At 41.2% G+C, this 19,443-nt stretch overlaps 1 protein-coding gene across 1 annotated transcript; it reads right to left on the reverse strand.

The window, feature by feature from the left end:
- Window positions 1–6,430: 6,430 nt before the first annotated feature.
- On the reverse strand, window positions 6,431–16,523 carry pkdccb (protein kinase domain containing, cytoplasmic b). Its single transcript, XM_072689701.1, has 7 exons — window positions 15,915–16,523; window positions 14,089–14,205; window positions 11,511–11,782; window positions 10,595–10,674; window positions 10,396–10,503; window positions 7,870–8,046; window positions 6,431–6,560 (listed from the first exon to the last, which is right to left on the reverse strand). Exons 1-7 carry the CDS (start codon window positions 16,455–16,457, stop codon window positions 6,454–6,456), a joined length of 1,404 nt encoding a protein of 467 aa, XP_072545802.1. The 5' UTR covers window positions 16,458–16,523; the 3' UTR covers window positions 6,431–6,453.
- Between the last annotated feature and the right edge of the window lie 2,920 nt (window positions 16,524–19,443).

Below are 19,443 nucleotides of genomic sequence, written 5' to 3' on the forward strand. Positions count from 1 at the left end.
TCATACTGACTGTTTCCTGACTGACTGTTTATTCAGTGTCTCTTTTGAATTAATTATTTTGTGCCAGTGGTTAAAAAAGGTTGTTTGTAGACATGGCTAACATAGAATTTACATATAATAGTTTTGAATCTTCAAAGCTGGGCCACCCCTTTGATGTTATGGGCAAAAATTCACATGGCAATGTTCATGCCAAAGTTGAACTAGGCGTGAAGTTTCGGATGTGAAATGTACTTGCTTCAATACAAAATCATGGTTAAAACCCATTCAAATGAGTGTAACTTTACTAGTGTAAACTTGCAGTCAGAAGCCTAGCGTGAGCACAACATAATTATAATAATGGCATTTATTTTGACTGGTACTTTTATCATCAAATGTTAATTATTTTGTCATTAAACCATAGGAGCTGCTGTGTGTGTTGAAATTAATTATAAAAAATAAGAAGAATTGAAAAAGTGCTTTAGTCAATACGTTTTCTTTTCTTTTACTAAATGTGGGAAAATATGCCTGATTGTCACTGGTAATCAGCAGAGGTGTAGACTATTCCTCTAAATTGTACTTCAAAAGAGGGGTTCTGAAGGTTTCTTTAATAAACACTTCTATAGATAACCAAGACAACTCCAATGACAAAAATCATTCCAAGGCTCAAATGTTTCCTTGTTTGGTCCCTGCTGAAAAATCCAGCTCAGGACCAGCTTTTGCTGGTAGCTGGTTTTTGAATGTTTCTACAGACGAAGACGCATCCTATGTTGGTTAGCCAGCACTTGAACAGAATAGTGTATGCTGCATTTGATTATGGTCAAGTAAGGTCATGCTGGTCGACCAGCGTGGTGATGCTAGTCATGCTGGTTTTGCTGGTCAACTAGCTTGGTCTTGCTTTTTATACTATCTATCTATCTATTGTATCTATTGTATATATATCTCTTGTATATGTGTGTGTGTGTGTGTGTGTTATTATTAAAAGCAATTTAACTGGGTTTATTAACTCAAACAAACCATGTGAATGAAACATTGGTCGATTTGAAGTATTTACATAATTTTTAAATATATATTTTTAAGATTGGATAACAGTAAAACCATTGTCACAATGTGTATAGTATAGAGTGTACTTTCACAAACGCTTTGCAAAAGCAGATCCGTGGAATGACCTACATCAAATTCCGACGACCCGACTGAAATAAATTGCATTACATTTGCATTACAAAGATGATGAGACGTGCCAATAAATCATCACTGATCAAACTAAACTAAATGTGCCCTCTAAGTAGCTTATTCGAAGGTGCACAAAACCTCCCTGCAGGCTAATAGGCACTTCAAGTCTGCTGAGAAGCAACAGTAAACCAGTCACGAGGTTACCAGACTGTCAATAACAAAATCCTCAGCAAGCTTTGATTTTTCCAGCAGCCATTTCCACAGCACCAGACTTTCAGCTCTCCAGGCTCTACCAAACCCTACCCCCATCCACAGTCTGTGATCCATAGACCAGCCCTTATTGCCCTGTCCGGCCCTGGGGCAGGAGAAAGGGCCACAGCCAGACAGAAGGTGATTTACAGAAGCTGTGTGTCAGGTCATGGCGCTGGAATGAAGGCCTGGTAGACCCACCATGATGAATGAGTTGGGGTTGTTTGAGGAGGAGGAGGAGGAGGGGGGAAGAAGCGGGGGTTACCTTCAAACACAAAAAAAGCTGATCCAGGAGTAAACTCTGATGTGGTGGGAGTGTGTTCAGGGGGCCTGAGACTTTAATGTGACACTGTGGAAGCCTAAGCTAAGCTAAGTCCTTAAACTGCAAGGGCCTGCACGTGAATCCACACTTCAATCGACCTGCCCATGCTCCGCCCACAAGTGTGTTCTTTTGGAGCTACCGTTGCTTCGTTTTTTTTGGCAAAAGGTATGGATTTTGTATGTGTGTGAGAGCTCACACTGTTAGGATTGATCAGGTGTGGTTATTTTTGTCATGTCAACGTCACCTACACCTCACTATTTTCAGTTAGCTACAACATGGTCCAGCTTGGAGGCATATTATTTTAAACTGGATACTCTGGATTATGTAGCATGATTCACAGATCTATCATTAGGCTAAATGGGCTTTCGTCTACATTCCATGAAGCTTGTCAACCTCACAGCTTTCGTTGTGGAAGATGAGCATAAATAGGCCCATTATTTTCTCTCGTAACTCCATACACTCAGTTTCTTAGTCCCTAATTCATAAAAGTTAGTAAATTACTGTACATATGATGATGAATGTCAAGGGGCTGAAGCTGGAGAATTCCAAACTGCTGAAGCTGGAGCAAAATTATTCAAAGTAGTTTGATGTGAAAAGCTCCATTCTAGAGAAACCTAGGAACCAGACGTCAGGAGTGTTTACTGGCTCTAAGAGCTGCCTTACTGGAAGGCGTTGCAAAAAAAAGTTTTACCATAGTGTTTAGAGAAAAAAGAATAACTGACAGTAGTATTGGCCTAAAATCCATTGTTTGTACACTGTAAGACATTGTAAATAGAAAACTTTTCTTTTTCAGGATTGCTGCAACCATTGAAACCATCATTCAAACTACAACATGGCAACTCAGAAAACACAAGTTCACATTTGACATCTTGACCCCTTGCTTCTATCACCACCACTGTGGTCAGCAAATCAGTCAGCAAGTTTGCGCTGTAATGCACCATATAACATCGAACCACTGAGATACTTCACTGACTGAATTACACTGAAATTAGACAGATGGAATTCTCATTTCATCCTCAGCTTTGGTACAAAGGAGGCTCACAGTGATCGTTCAGATCCACTGGAAGCATTAGCGCTTGCAACGTTGCAAGGAAACTAGGAAAACAGTCTTATCTCTTATATTAATGATGCTTCCACATTCTCTATGTATTTCAAGTGACATAAAAGACTATTAAAGATTATTGATCTTATATTTAAACACATTCACGCGAGCAGAGAGATCACTGGCGTCCTTCGGCAGCAGAACCCATCCTGCTAGCATAGGACCTTGATTAGCTAAATTGTCCAAGTCAGTAGCCAGACAGAGAAGTCCACTGTTTTGCCCCTTAGGAGCTCTTAAGAAGGCCTTTGCTTTTCAGGCCTCAAGTGCAGCTAGAAACAACAGTGTCCAGAGGCACTAATGCCCCTTAATGCGTTTCCAAGCCGACAGCGCTGGCTTGTTTTTGCCTCCATATCATTTCCAGATGGAGGTCATGAATAAAAACGATGGAAACAGCTCAAGTGAAACTGGAAACTAAAGAAACAGAATGGCGAGGAGAGAGAGCGGGGTGCAATAACAATCCCCTTCATTACCACCCCAGCGGCCAGCTGTAGGTTTAGCCCACAGGAACAGAGCCCCACTGTGTGAACCACGAGGAGGTAGAAAAGAAAGGGACCTTTTTCTGTGCTTCCTTGCTCTTAAAACAGCCTGGAGAATTCTCTGACTACAACAAGGTTTAGAAAAGGCCAAGGGCACTGTGTTTTGGCCTTAAAGTAACTACTATACAAAAGAATGACTAGACCAAAGTTAAGATTTGAGAGTTTTTAAAAATTACACTCTTGACATTGTGCTCTAAGGAAATGTATGATTCCTGCTTTCACACATACTGCATTCCACATGGATATGAAAAAAAGGAGTCGGAGCATAGCTTTGAACCTTTCTCGGACATGGCCTGTTGAAATTCCAGCTGGGCCATGGGACGCATAGCTTTGCACGCTTGGCCGAAAGCAAGCAAGAAGTCATGGCCACCATTACCCTGTCAAGGCGTGAGCCAAGATAAACACAACCAGGTCCAGGATTTAAGATGCAGGAAAGGCGCACTGCAGACTCCACTTGGAGGCCGTGATATTTTTTGTGTCTCCTAAGGACGCTAAGGAAAACCGCAAAGACTGGTGTCACAACTTGTAAATCATCCCGATGGTATCTGCCGGTACCAAAACACTTGTATGCTGCCTTTTGTTAGAGCCACAGACCAGATGGGGCAAACCCTGCCCTCAGGTCAGTTCCATTACTGCTGATTCACTTCCATATTCGAGTCATTCCCATTTTCAATACGTAATTTAGTATAATTACATGAGATCTTATCAGCGAGTGGACCCCAGTTTAAGGGAGGGCAGAAAGACAATAAGTTCCACCTTATCCGACCCCCCTTTACCCCCTAGTGCAACACAACAAGCCCTGGGCACTGTGGAGTAACCCCTGGGCCTGTGCTTATCTGTGCATATCTATAATACCCCTCCCTGAATGGAGGGCCAGATGGCTCCCCCTTATTCGTGTGCTAATGGCAGATTTACTTTAATTGTTCTTAATGCGCTTTTTGTTTTTCGGCCCTCTCCATGAGAAAAGGGCCCCCAAACAGGGAGCATTTACATGCAATAATTTAACCATAATGACTCCACAAGTGATGCATTAGCATGCAGCAGAAAGGTTTTGTGTAAACTTTGTGGGGCACGGTATGCCAAAGGGGTTCTCCATTGAAACGGTTTACAGACTGAAGTCACGGCAGAATGGACGGAGTGACAGCTTGCTTACAGATTACCTTGGAGGTGAATAAGAGAAGGAAATCAGTTTTTTTTTTCAGATTTCAGGTTAGTCATTGAATTTGTCCAAAGAAGAAAAGAAGCTATGAAACAAAAACACGTTTATTTACTCCTTTGCATTACAAAAAAACACACCACATAACACTTCCGCACTTAAACAGACATTAATAAACTCGTTCTCTGAAAGAACAGCAATAGCATTGCATCCATTGGATGGAAATGAGAAGAGCAGACTATAGGGCTGCAACAATTGGTTTAAAAAAGTCGATCGATGACACTGATTGTAGTAAGAGGTTGACACAGCATGAAAAGCGCTCTATGACAGATTTAAACCTGTATTTGGGACCATAATTCAATTTAATCACTCTTGAATGACATGTTACACTTTGGTTTCATAGCAGTTATTAAATAATTTACAGTAGTTGCTGAATAATAGGTCTTAAAAGTAAAGCCTGGGGTTAATGGGCCTTACTCACTAATGTTTTCATATTTGTTCAATTTGGGACCCAAAACCCATTTGATTTCCAATACCTTTGTTGAAATCTTGTCAATACCAATTGGACATTTATTCTTTAAAAACTATTCATCTTTGAAATGAGCTGGTTAAAGTTATTTGAAGCACTTTACTTAAGATGGGCTTCTAAAAGTATTCAGTCATGCTCAAACTACTCAAACACTCTACAACCCCTCAGGCAGAAACACATAGCTAACAACATGACACATTGTGAGCCTAGATCTGTGACACCTGATCTAGCATTGTCTGATGATATTGATCCAATATCGATACCCACAGACAATGATATTCCATATCTAGCTGCAATACAATATAGGAAGTGTGGGGGGCGCTGTGACTGGAGGAAACAATGACGCTGCATAGATGAATCATGGGCGCGGGCAATACAGTAAAAAAAACTTGGTATCACAGTTTTCATGATATGTAATTCTTGTTACAATACTTTGCCTTAATAAACTGGAATGGACCAAAAATCTCCAGTAGTGCTACATTCAAAAATATGATCAGACTGCAAATCCAAATGATGGCCTTTTTGTATTGAAACACGCAGTTGTCCATTGTTCTTTAAGTACATTCTCCAGGATTTGGCTACAGATCCTATCTAGAGTGGCTTACATTTGAATCATGTTACACAGGAAGGTGAACGTAGTGTTAGGAGTCTTGCCCAAGGACTCCTACTTATTGGTGTAGAGTGGTGTACTTGCTTGGCCAGGGATTTGAACCCTAGTCTGCCACAGGCGGTGTAAGGCAGTGTTATTACTCACTACCTATGCTACAACAAGCACTAAGTACTAATTATATCTACAATATGCCCAGAAAAGCATTTTGCAACATTCTGTCGAGATAGCGATAAATTAACATTACCTGCAGAAGGCGTAATTGTTAGATTCGCTGAATGATCAAGCGGCCGATAAATCGCAGCCCTGGTGGACTTCCACAAGTCATCCGTGACATCTTATAACAGCCATGTGTTCACGGAACTGCAGCTCAGCTCCTGCACAGCTGTTGCTTCTGTCCGTTCTGGCCTGTTGGAACACTGTGCTCAAAGATGCGCTGCGTCTGGCCGTGTGAACATCAAAGGAAATCTGTATAAGAGCTTGTTTTCTTTCTTTATGCTTGCTGTAGACCGTACAGAACCGGCTCGATGTCCTCTGATTCAACTGTGCCAAACAAACACAGCAGAGAAGGGGGGAAAACACAGAGGACTAGGTGTTTCTTTTCTTGTAGAAGGAGTAATTATACCTGAAGGGAAATCCTTTTAAACACCTAGCTGGCAGCATGTAGGATTGGCAGGCAGATCAAACGGCCTTTGAGTGAGATGCCTATAAATACATCACATTCGTTCGCTTCAGACTCCTCCCTGCACCCCCCCCCCCCTCCCCTCGTGCTTCTCCATCTATTCTTATCCATTCTTTTTTCTTCAAACTGGGGTAGCTGTCGAGACCTTGACGCTTTTCAGGTAGACCGTGGAGCTCACATCTGGAAGCAGCTGGCTGAAGCCACTCCTAAAGGAGGCGAGATGTCGACCTGTGGACAAGTAAAGGCAAGGAGAGCCCAGGGTTAGGAACACAGCCTCAATGAAGATGTGCTGAGATGATTTATTAACAATGAGGAGTGCTAGCCACAGCTGTTCATTTGATGTCTGATGTATTCACACAGCGGTCTGTTAATGCGAGCCTGTGGAATTTACTGCCTTGCATGACTACCTCCTATATTCATAAAATACAACATACAAGATCTCTTGACACATGGAATATTTTACAGTTTAGTCATGTGCAACATCTTTTCTCTGTCTTAAGAAAAACGTCCTACATGCTCCCACCAAACACTTTATTAGGAACCCCTGTACATCTACTCATTCATTTTCAGCACAACAGTCTCTAGACCTTACTCTAGACCTAAAACACTGTTGATGAGAGAGGTCAACAGACAATGGCCAGACTGACTCAAGCTGACAGAACAGGCCACAGTAACTCAGATAACTGCTCTGTACAATTGTGGTGAGCAGAGAAGCATCTCAGAATCCACAACACGTCGATTCTTGAGGCAGATGGGCTACAACAGCAGAAGGCCGCACTGGGTTCAACGTCTGTCAGCCAAGAACAGAAAGCTGAGTCTGCAGTGGGCACAGGCCCACCAAAACAGGACAGTTGAAGACTGTTTTCTCAGCACATTTTGGGTCTGATAACACCAGTCAATCATCACCTGAATGCCACAGACTATCTGAGATTTGCATCCCTTTAGGACTGAAATTTAATGGCAACTTCCAGCATCATAACCCACCATGCGCAACTAGGTTTCATGAAAATGAGTTTAGTGTTCTTTAGGGGCCTTTTCAGTCACCAGATCTCATTCATCACTTTTGGGATGTGGCAGAACTGGATGTTTACAGCGTGAAAGTGTTTGTAAGAAATCTTCAGGAATTGTGTGACGCAGCCATGGCAACATGGACCAGAATCTTAAAAGGAATGTTCACAACATCTGGTAGAATTGAGGCTCGTTTGAGAGTAAAGGGAGGCCATTCCCATTATTAGCATAGTGTTCCTAATAAAGTGCTTGGTGAGGGTATTTATTCCCCTTTTATATTATATTGTTTATTAAATGACACTATACTAATAACTCATAGCTTAGCTTCAGCTTTGTAAATCAAACGTGTATCATCTTGCCAATAACTCATCATAACACATCTATGGGATCATATAGATGGCTTCTATGAGTTATAAGTCACCAAGCCAAGCATCTGCTGCTTTAGGTTAGTAGGGCTGACTAATTGCTGGAGTTAAAACATGTAGTTACCCATTAAAATTCATCTAGTTAAATCGAGTTTAATGCTAACCTGCCCATGTCTTTTGGCTGCTGAGGGAGAAGCTGGTGCATTGTGGGTGAGAGCTGCAGATGTGGGCAGCCTCCAAGGCATTGTGCACAGCCAGCACGCATGCCTGCTGCTCGTAGGATGGCCAGCATCTGTATTCCATATTTCCAGCAGTCTTCATGCCCCTCACTTCAGCATAGTCTGAGCAGAGGAGAGAGAGAGAACGAGAGAGAGAGAGAGAGAGAAAAAAAAAAACACACGTCAGACTGCAAACTAGTCAAAGACTCACACAAATCGGCAGTAAAGCTCATCTGCTAAGCATTAGTGCGTTCGGCGTACATGAAGAGAGCAGACGCCTCCCGCTTTAGTGCTCTCAGCAGAGGTGGCAGGGTCTCACGTTACTCACTGGCATGCCTTTGACTTCATATAAGAGGCGGTTTATGGTGGGTGTGTGTGTGAGTGTGCTTGTTTTTGTATGTTTGCAGATCATTTCCTCTATTCCTTGGTATATTCTAACCAGTCACAATGACTAAAAAGGGTTTCTAAGAGGTTTTAAATTAGGCTTTGTTATGATATTAATGTCTTATTACATTGTTATTACATTATTAAATAAATAGAATACCTATTTTATTGCCATATTATTTTTACTTTTAGGTTTTTACATATACATATATCACTGTACAAAGGTCTTAGGCAGACCTATTTATATCAGCAGTATGTGTGTTTTTGGCAGTAATTACAAATATATAAAAATAAATACAAATACAGACATAAAACAGTTATTGATATTTACATTAAAGAAATGCAACTGAATACACTTTTCTACTGTATGGATTTGTTCACTTCCTTGAGGAAATGTTTGGAAACAGCTAAGCTAACACACTGCCACATATCAGATCACAACCTGTTGTTTACTTGTTTGTGTGTATTCTCCTAATTTTTGGCATAAATAAACACCTACTGCTTGCATAAATATTTGACCTCATGACACACATTTGACCCCATGTCCAGACAAGGATTTAAAAACAAATGTGAGTGTTTAAGACAGCAGCAGAGAAGCAGAGACGTGTGTGTAAGACAGAAGTAGAGCCAATGTCGCTACGCAGAAACAAACACCAAAACAGTGGCTTGCTCACAGATGATCCCCTCTCTCAACGCGTAGAAACATTTTACGAGAGCCGTTGAGAACTTGTTTGGACATAAGATTTTGAAGCTTCTGACAATGTCTGGCTGCTTTTTATGCCTCGCCGCTGTTGAACCCTGGCCATGTGGATGATTTATGGATGTCAAAGCTCAGGTTCTTCACACAGAAAGAGAGAGAGCGAGAGAGATGGGGGGGCGGCACATGGGGGGGGGGACAGAGGTAAAGCCCAAAAGTCCTGCAGGGGACATCACTATTTCACCCACGCTTGAAGACAGATTAAGTTACGCCGTTCCTTTTTACGACCGATTTGCACATCTGCTTGAAGGTGCCGTTGGAGTTATGCTCTTGACATTAATATAAGCACATTTCATATTCATAGCACTGCCTCAGCCGTCTCCTGAAACGCATTCAGAAACAGCAGTGCTCTTTGTTTGGACAAAATGAAAAAAAGATCTCTTTTTTTGAGCGTTAGGAGCTGATATATGGAGTGCAGCCTGATAAAGACCTAAAAAAACTGTGCATTTTCTCTGTAGAACCGCAGAAAATGTCAAGGAACAAAAGATTTCCAGGAAAAGATAGAACATCTGTTCAATATTCCTTTAGAACATGAGGACTGGGAACTAATTCATTCATAAGTACGCTGATTTCTTATCATCCAGGGCAGCCATGAACCTAAATGATAAGTTTTTGATTTGGAAATGAGGAGACTGGTCACTGGTTGTTCTTGTAGTTTATGAATAAAGAACCCGCCTTTCAACAAAATGGGACACTCAGCTTTCTGGTTATGCAGCGAGAGGAGGAAGCCCCCCCACCTCGTTGCGTAGATCTGCGCTAGATCTCACATTGTTTTGTGCCTTATTGAGCCAAATGTTCAGAAACTGTATTTTGACCTTCAGTTTCCAGTATGTTGGTCTCTTCCCATTCATAGAGATAAAAGCCTGGTCTTGTATGACTGGAAATAACTGCCCAGCAGCGCTGAGTGAACAGGCTTGCCATTAAGGACCCTATTTCAATTCAATGATGGTCTTGAGTCTTATTAACTGATGAGTTGAATCGGGAGTGATAGTCTGATTTAATGAGGTACAACCCTAAACCCTAATTGTATGCAGAGGTTCTTTGAAGCTTCTTCATAATCCTACAAATTTTGCTTACAAACATAGCTCTTTAAAGAACCACCCACCCACTGAAAGGTTCTCCTGTGGCCTTCTTCCAAGGAACCCATTTTGGCTGCTTTTATTTTTAACAGCACAGAGTGGATTCAGCAATTATGGGAATTATAGGAGGGTTGTGCAATAGCTGCAGTTACAGGAACCTTTGTTTAGACCAACATGTAAAAGCCTGTGGAACAATGGATAAAAATCACCATCTAGCACAATATCAGAGGATAGCGTTTACTGTGGTCTTACCTTTAATTACTGATGGCGGCAGGTTCTGCAGATGCAGCCCAGACTTGTATACATGCAAAACCTCTTCAAAGGCCTCCAGTGTTTCTTTAACATTCTTTTTCAGCTCCCCTATTGCAAAAAAAAAAGACAGTTAGTCATATATTCACCAATCAAGACACGTCTTGATGACTGAAACCACACAGAGAAAAAGATTGCTCACCCGTGGTGTTCATTATCCGATCCACAAGAGGCTTCAGCCCTGTTGGAGCTTGATGAGGCAGCAGATAGATGAAGAAATATCTGAAGATGCAAGAGGTCGGTTAGCATGTTACATCCTCCAGCTGAACACCATCAGTCACATACATTCCTTTACAGTGGAAAACATCAGCTGACTTTTCCACTGTGTGACTGTTTCATTAAGAATGGACCAAGAGAGATGGTTTGAAATGACTTCTAAGGCTTTTAAGGGAGGTTAACATATTGTCGCTGTTGCTCAAAACGGTGTAAAAAAAATAATTTTTTTTTACATTTATTACTTTTTCAAATAATTTAATTTGGGAAGCTGCCTTTTACATTGTATCACATTTAGTCAATGAACCAATAGAAATACTCTAAAATGACTTAGAATAAAATCTTTTTACATTGATTTCCACTGAAAGTTATGATGGTTTTTACCTTCTCCTGTAAAGTTGTCATTTTGGAGTTATAACAGCAAAGATATGTAATGTTAACCATACATTTTCATAAATGTGTGATTAACTATTACACAGCTATATAAAGACTTATGAAAATATGACAGAGAACACTGTCAAGTGTAGTTTTACAGGTTTATCTGGGTTCAGAGCTTTTTTCCTCATCCGATAAAGTTATCACTTCAGAAATGCAAAGTTTTCTTATCAGACAGCGTCAATATCTTTCGCCAGTCTGCCACGTGGAAGCCTGCTGTAACTTAAGCTGCCCGATCAATGCGCTTCAGCTGCCGCCTGTGATACTCAACACGGTGGATAATTAATCAGAACAAGCGCAGTGGGTGGGGAGGCCATAAAACTCCCTCGCTCCAGCCCTGCGAGACACTTGTAAAACACGCTCTTTATCATCCAGCGGAGACAATAAACGAGGAATGTGGGCGATCTCACCTGTAGGCATTGTACAGGTTCCTCATCTCGTTGAGGCCTTCGCACACTCCGCTGGCCGAGCAGGGGACGGTGAAGTTGCGGAGTGGGAACTGCAGGAGGCAGTCCGAGTCCGTCCGGCAGGAAGGCTCTTTGACGCTGGCGTCGTCCAGATCGGTCAGCTTCAGCTCGCCGGACACTGTGATGAACTGGCGGGGCTGAAAGTCTAGCAGGGCCACGGAGCCCAGCGGAGAGCGGGATAAGTACTGAAGAAGCCTGACCAGGCCAAGACAAACCTAGCGATGAAGAGAAAGGGTTTCATTCAGAGATTTCACTGTAGGTAAAGAGACATCATATGTCAAAAGTTTGGGAACACCTTGTCTTCTCAATATAAGGTCTGCTTTTCGTACTTACTTCTCAATCATGTAAGAACATACACCTTTTACAGGACTGGTTATACCAGCTGATATGTTGTGCAATACACTGTTTCAGGCTGATCAAAGAGTCTGAAGAGTTACGAAAAGCAGGTTTCCCCTAAATAATGGTGGCATGAAATTATCCCTAAGGTACTGAAAAACTTAATAGCTTTAAAAAATCCAAACCAACAAAACTACAACATTTTGCAAAGCCAGGTGTCACAAAAATGTTTGACAGGCAGTGTATATCTGATATGACTTCACAAGAAAGGTACCACGCGGATGCCTGGTATTCACATGGCTGTAAGGGATATGTTCAGCGCTGCTATGCACAACAACATATGATCTACACACAGTTCTACATGGCTGTCCTAAAGCAGTAGTTCCTACCTTCAGCCCTGGGGACCCTGTGCTCTTCACATTTTTGTGGTTTCCCTATTCTAACACACCTGATTCAACTCAACAGCTAATTATCAAGTGTTTGATGAGGTGGCTGAGGTGGGCTTAAGCAGACAAAACCCAAGAATGTGCAGAGTGTGTGGACCACAGGACCAGGATTGAGGGCCTAAGAAGAAGCTAAGCAGAAGCGGCCGAGGCGTTGAATTTCCCTCTTACGTGACTGCATTGGAGTTATGGCATTACACTACAAGCAAAAAGGCTATATAGTCCTGAAAATGGGTTCCCTGGCTCAACCATAGTGGATACGTTTTGTTGATATAAAGAACCATTTGTAAAATGGTTTAATAAAGAACCACCGGTAGTTTTTTTTTCAGCATAGAGAAGAACCGTTCCCAGGTCTTTGGTCATGGTTCTGTTAGAGGTTAGAGGTTTTATCATGCTCCTGGGAAATGATGACTCCAGCTAGTGGTACCGAGCAACTGATGGTGAACCAGTTAACCTCTACAATGAACTCCTTTCATCACCTAATACAGTTCATGGAGCAAGCATGGTTAACCCTACTATTAGGTGGTCATAATATTCTGACAACACTGTGCAGAACCATTCAGTAAATGGTTTGATGAAGAACCATCTGCATGAGTTTTTCTACCACACCTTTTAGCAGCCTTATAGGGCAAAGAAGCATTTAAACATACCAACTCTCATGGCTCTGTATAGCACCATTTACTAAAGAAGGCATGAAGATGACCTCCCCTCCCCTTTTCTGATATGTAGAGAAACTGCTTTTGATTCCCTAAATAATTTTTCAATGGTTGATTCTCTAAAGAGATTAAAAGTAAAAAAAAAACAAAACATAATCCATATAATCCATATAATGTATTTCCTTGTATAGGAAGACTTGTTTAACCAGGCAAGGGGACATTTGTTTTTTTAGAACTGCCTTGGTTCTGTATAGACTCCTGCCTTTACTAACAAACCCTTGAAAAAACATTTTTTGAGAGTATAATTCATTAATGAAAAAAGCTCTGCATCTGATCTAGGTATGCGCTCTTTTTACGTGTGCATACAAATGTGATCTGTAAAGAACCTTTTTTCTTTTTTTAGTTTAAGGAACTTTCATATAACATAAAGGTCCTAATGGAAGGCTTTTCCTAGACCTGCCAGACCAAGCTGTGAACCATTTGGGAATATTAATTAAGAACCGTTTAGGAATACGTATTGACGTAAAAAATTTATTAGTTATCGGGGGTAATGACATTACAACACTGTAGGTGGCCACTCATTTACTATTCACCCCAATGCTGAATTCATCAGAGCGGTTCAGCATATAAAGGGAAGACACAAGCCTTTCCAATACAGCCAATCCTCCCTAACATGATCACAAATCAAAGACGGCCAACAATCTGCACCTGCCTCTCACGAACCGGACACCTCCATGAAGTATTTCTCCCTTCCTGAAGGCTGGTATCAGATCCTCCCGGTGTCCTACAGATCTCCATAGAGTGCTCACTTTAAAGAGCTGGCAGAGACATCCGAGACAGACATCTGTCCCTCAGAGTATTTGATCAAGCTCAGCTGGTATGGAGATAGGGCTTTAGTTAATCCAGCCAAGTCAAGAGAATTTTCATCCAGCCCCCTCCTCAGGTATGCCCTGTGTGTGTGTGAGTGTGTGTGTGTGAGTGTGTGTATGCTGGGGGATGGGAGGAGAGAACGGTGGGTGGGGAACTCCTGATTAACTCTCTGCAGGAGGGGGAGTGGGGGAGTCTGAGGGGAACTGAGGCTCTTACCCGAAAGCGCTCTTCCCAGGGGCTCTGCAGGAGCTGAATCATCTGCACTGGAGTCCCCTGTTCCAGCACTGCCACGATCCCCCCCACCAGGCCACTGTCCTGGCACTGACCTCTCAGCTGCAATGGTCAAACAAGACAAGTCTGTCAGAACTGCAACCATTAGCCAACATCAAAACGTTATGGTGTTAAACTGTTTTAACAGCGGTGCACAAATACAGCGAGGCCTTCTTCTGCTCCTTCTTCACCAGCTTTCCTGTAGCTCCTGTATCTCAGAAGTAAAGCACTAAGCATCAGCTAAAACAAGGGTTTCTTAACATGAGCCAGAGTTGCTGCATTCACCCCACAGACACTACCAAACAGAGGAGCCTAAAAGATTCCTCAAGAACCACTTGAGAACATTAGGAGCTGTACAGAAAATTAGATTCACGAGAGTAAGGAAACATTAAATTAAATTACATTATTTAACGTTAAAAGAACCTCCTAATAATGTTGATGCTAAGTTCTTCCCAGAGTCATACACTCTAGTCCAGAACCGTTTATTCATTTGTATGAATGTTGTTAAAAATGAGTTTCTTAAACTGAGCCATAGTTCCTGCTTTCACCCTATACACTCCTAATATATAATTCCCTATATACCAAACAGACAAGCCTAAAGGGTTCTTTGGGGTGTTGTTTTTCTTAGATCCAACTCAAGAACCACTTGAGAATGTTAAAAGTTATAGAAAAAATAGATTCATGAGAATGAAGAACCTTTCTAAAGATCTGTTAATGAACCTTCATTTTTAGGAGCGTTCTTAAATAACAAGACGTGTGAGTGTGAAGAACAGCTTTAAGGTTAAAAGAACATCCGCATAAAGTAAAGGTTCTATGCTTTCCCAGAACAGGCCATACTAGGCAGGAAACACTCTCAAAGTGAGCCATTTTTCTGCATCCCCTCTATACATTCTACCAAACAGAGGAGCCTAAAAGGGTTCTTTGGTGTGATGTTGTTCCTAGAGCCTTACATCTAACTAAGAACCACTTGAGAACTTGAGAGATTCTTAAGAGCTGATTTTTTAAAATGAGATTCATGAGAGTGAAAAGTCCTTCAAAAGATCCTTTTAGGAAGCTTTATTTTTTAAGAGTGCTCTTAAATAATGAGACGAAGAACATGTTTAAGGTTAAAAGAACCTCCACATGATGTAAAGGTTCTATACTAATGAACCGTATCATCCTAGACAAGCACTGTTCCTATTTCCCTATACACTCTACCAGAGGAGCCTAAAAGGGGTCCTTGGTGTAATGTTGTTCCTAGAGCCTTACATCCAACTCAAGAACCACTCGAGAACATTGAGAACATTTAAGAACCTTCTTTTTAAAATGAGATGTGTGAGTGTGAAGAACATTTTTAAGGTTATAAGAACCTCCACGTGATGTACCAGTTTCATCCTAGAACCATATGTCCTTGCCAAAAACTATTTAGGAGAATTTAGTTTTATGAGTGTTAGAAAATCTAAAGTCTAAAGAAACTCATGAATTTAAAAATTCAATCCAATGAACGTTTCTTCTTCTCCGAGACCTGCCTGTCCAAGCCAAGAACCATTTAGGAACCTGTAGTTATTTTAAGTGTTGCTGTTAAATGGTGTTAAATGAGCACCGTGTGACACAGCAGCAAAACATTCTTTAGATGTGAGTTCAACCAAGTCTAACCCAATTTGCCACTTAGTAAGAGCTTCAGAATAGCTGCATCATGTGAAACTGTGTCAGTGAAGCCCTCAGATGTGTCTCATGAGCAGACAATCGCTCTCTTGTGATCCTGAAGTTCTGCCACCTACACAACTGCCTACCTTTACAATGTTGGGGTGCTGTAGCCTCTGCAGGAGGACGACCTCCTTCCTCAGCTTGAAGGAGACCAGCTCTTGACAGCCCTGCGGATCTCTGAAGTCCTCCAGGCAGGACCTCATGTCCGAGCCCTGCTCGTTCACGGATTTCAAGGCCACGGCCGAGCCTTGCTGGGTGACAACCTTCAGCACTGTTTTGGTGTAACCTGCGCCTAGGAAGTCCACCACTGTCATGCCGCTCAGCTCACTGCATCCAATGCCCCATCCAGCGGTGGTCGAAGCGTCAGTGCCCCCCAAAGTCTCATTCACCGGTGGAGCTTCTGCTGTCTGTTGCCCATGAGAAGTTGCATAAAAGGGAACCAGCTCTTGCTGTCTTTCTCGAAGCTGCTGAAGCAGCTTTTCAGCAGTTAAATCCAGGTTCAGAGCAGCAGCATCCTCAAAACCCGTCTCTCTGAGACCGAGGTGCCATTTCTTCAAAACTACCGTTAATGAAATAATCGCCAAAGCCAGACAGCACGAGGCGAGAAACAGGCTTCTGGCGGAAGACATGGCCGGTGGTTACTGGGTATCCTCTCTGCAGTGTCCACTGGTGTACTTCTCCCCATTCGGCTCCTTCATGCTTCCAGTAGCAGCGGCAGTGTGAGTGCGTGTATCCTCCTTCACTTTACTGGAGGTTGGTCGTGTAGCCTCGGACTGTAGGAGTAGGAGTTATACGACACGCCCAGGGGCGGGGCTTATTGCTTTTGGCTCCGCCCACGGTCCTGATCACGCCCCCACCCCACCCCTCTCGTGCACGTTGTTAACGTACAGCACGCTATTCCCGATACACGGTTTAGACTCATGCATACCAGAAGCTAGTGCTATATTTGAACAACAAAATGGGCACGTGAGCAAAACACTAGTGTGAAATATGAAATATGACGTGTAAAAATCTAATCATAACATGATTAAAAAATCCAGCCGAGACCAGCTTTTGCCGGTTGCTGCTCTTTGATGATCTTCAGTGGTCAAACGGGCTGACCAGCCGGACGTGAGCTGGACTAGGTAAACACATACGCCGGAAAAGCTGGCTGGTCAGGCTGTTGATACTGGTTGACCAGGCTGGTTGAGCTGGGGTCTTCTTATCACTTCTTTTTTCAGTTCCTTTTAATTGGGAGAACATTTTTACTAGTATTCATGCAATGCATATATTTAGACATTTGGAAATTCGAATTATTGCATATTTGAATTGATTCATTATTAGAAGTGACTAATTTGCTAAATGTACAAATGTAGCCCCTTTTTGTGTAAAAAAAAAAAGAAAAGAAAAAAGATACATTTAAAGACATTTAAAATACATTGCATTTCATTCACTCTTACACAACAAAATTGTTTATATACCAAATATAAGCTATACTTTAAAATACATTTTATCTATGGATCTTATGAAATAATAATAAACACAGATATGTAGCATATCTTAAAGTATTATAAATAAACATATGGCAGTTTCATAGGCACAGATAGATAGACACAGTACAGATGCAGTTGGATATATATATATATATATATATATATATATATATATATATATATATATATATATATATCTTGTATTTTAAAACGGGGTCATACAACAAATGTTAAAATGTAAATATTTTTGTTACATAATATATTTAATAAAATACAATATTTGAATTCAAATATATTCATTGGCAATTTTATATATGCCAAATATAAGTTTAACAAAATGAAAAATATATTTTGAAATATAAAAATATATATATTTTTATATTTAACAGATACATTTTGGCCACTGCAAAAATGTATTTGATAAATACATAATCTTTTAAATATCATTTATTTATTTCTATATGGGATTTTATGGGAAAAGAATTTCCATGTGTAACAATTCAGGTGTTACCAGCAGGAATCACTATTTAAAACATTGATTTCCAACATGTCAGAAATGATTTTTATGTGTGAAAAAAGACAGAAATTGTTAGAGAAATTGTTCCTCCCATTGTTTTAATTCTCAGATGAGGCATCAAGTCCTACTGATTTTTACATGCTGACATATCATATGATTTGTTTTTTATTATACATACCACAGTTCATTTATTTAACAGTGTAGCCTACAGAACAGTGTAGTCTACATAAAAATGGGTACGCTTGACATTGGTCATGTGCACAAAAGTAGGCCTCAGATCCTTCAGATCCTTCAGAGGATTAAATTATCCTAATAGTCAGCGGACTCTTCTGTACCATTTCTTTTCTCCCTTTGCTTCTTACCGCCAGAAGTTCTATTTTTACTTCATCAGTCCTCAGGGCCTGTTTCCAAAAAGCATCAGGCTTGATTAGATTTTCCTTTGAAAACATCGGACTGAATTTTGTGGTGAGCGCACAGAAAATAGTTTTCCTCTGATGACGCTTCCATGAGTCCATACTTCCATACAGTATTTATTCAGCTGTCGCTGCACATGAAGTCCTTCTGCAGTCAAACAGGGCTTTTAATTGCTTTTCTAGCAATCATTTGAGCAGCTCTCTCTTTTCTTAGTCTTTCAGAGAATAACATGACCTCTGTCATTCCTCTTAACTGTCATTTCATCTTCTACATACTTTAGCTATTCACACTAACAAGGATTTTACCAGGGTGCCTTTATTACTACTGTTTCTCTATGCATTGCATTGATCTCTTAAAGTGTAGAGGCAAATGATTCACTGAGAAGTTTAAATGGAACTGACATCCTTCAGACAGTAGGGGGTAGCAAAGTGCCTCAGGCCTTCTTCTCCAGTATACACCAAACACATCCCTGTGAGAAATCAGGACGAAGCCTGTAAATATTAGCAATAATTAGTTTGACTAATGTATCCAAATGAACATATAAGTTATATCAATAAATATAATTACACATAAATTACACTAGTGGCAAGCACACTATATGGACAAAAGTATCGGGACACCTGCTCATTCATTGTTTCTCATGAAATCAAGGGTATTAAAAAAGGTCTATCCTGCTTTTGTTAGAGTAACTGTCTCCACTGTCAAGGGAAGGGTTTCTCATCGATTATGGAGTACTGCTGTGAGGATCTGATTGCATTCAGCAACAAGAGCGCCAGTGAGGTCAGGATGTTGCATAATCAGCACCCCACCTCTTTCCCAACTAATTCCAAAAAGTATTGGATGGAGCACCACCATCTTTCCAGAGAACACAGTTCCACTGCTCCACAGCTCAATGCTGGGGGATTTATACCCCTCTAGACCACACCTGGCATTAGGTATGGTACCAATAGGTTCATACTTGTCTGCTCCATAGAGTCCTATTCTATTGGCGATTCTTCTCTACAGGTAAATGATGGTCAGACAGTACAATCAACTCTGTATCTCATCACGACTCAAACAAACACTCCATTAATTCTGCTGAGCATGTTTAATCCAAGCAGCTCCAGCAGGCAGTAACCTCTTGTGGTCTTTTCACTGCTTTTATTAGGGAGATGTTGAGTGGTGTTGAGATGCAGCAGGGCTGTAAATAAACCCTTATGTTCCAAGCTGGAG

This window comes from Salminus brasiliensis, chromosome 10 (assembly GCF_030463535.1).
Source record: "Salminus brasiliensis chromosome 10, fSalBra1.hap2, whole genome shotgun sequence".
NCBI classification, from domain to species: Eukaryota; Metazoa; Chordata; class Actinopteri; order Characiformes; family Bryconidae; genus Salminus; species Salminus brasiliensis.

Bases quoted from the DNA above. Each gene is read 5' to 3' on its own strand.
- pkdccb (XM_072689701.1), bottom strand. From the start codon at position 16,457: ATGTCTTCCGCCAGAAGCCTGTTTCTCGCCTCGTGCTGTCTGGCTTTG. The intron at 14,206-15,914 runs GTAGGCAGTTGT...TGACCATTGCAG, and splicing joins AGCACCCCAACATTGTAAAG to CTGAGAGGTCAGTGCCAGGA. The intron at 10,675-11,510 runs GTGAGATCGCCC...TTGCATCTTCAG, and splicing joins AACCTGTACAATGCCTACAG to ATATTTCTTCATCTATCTGC.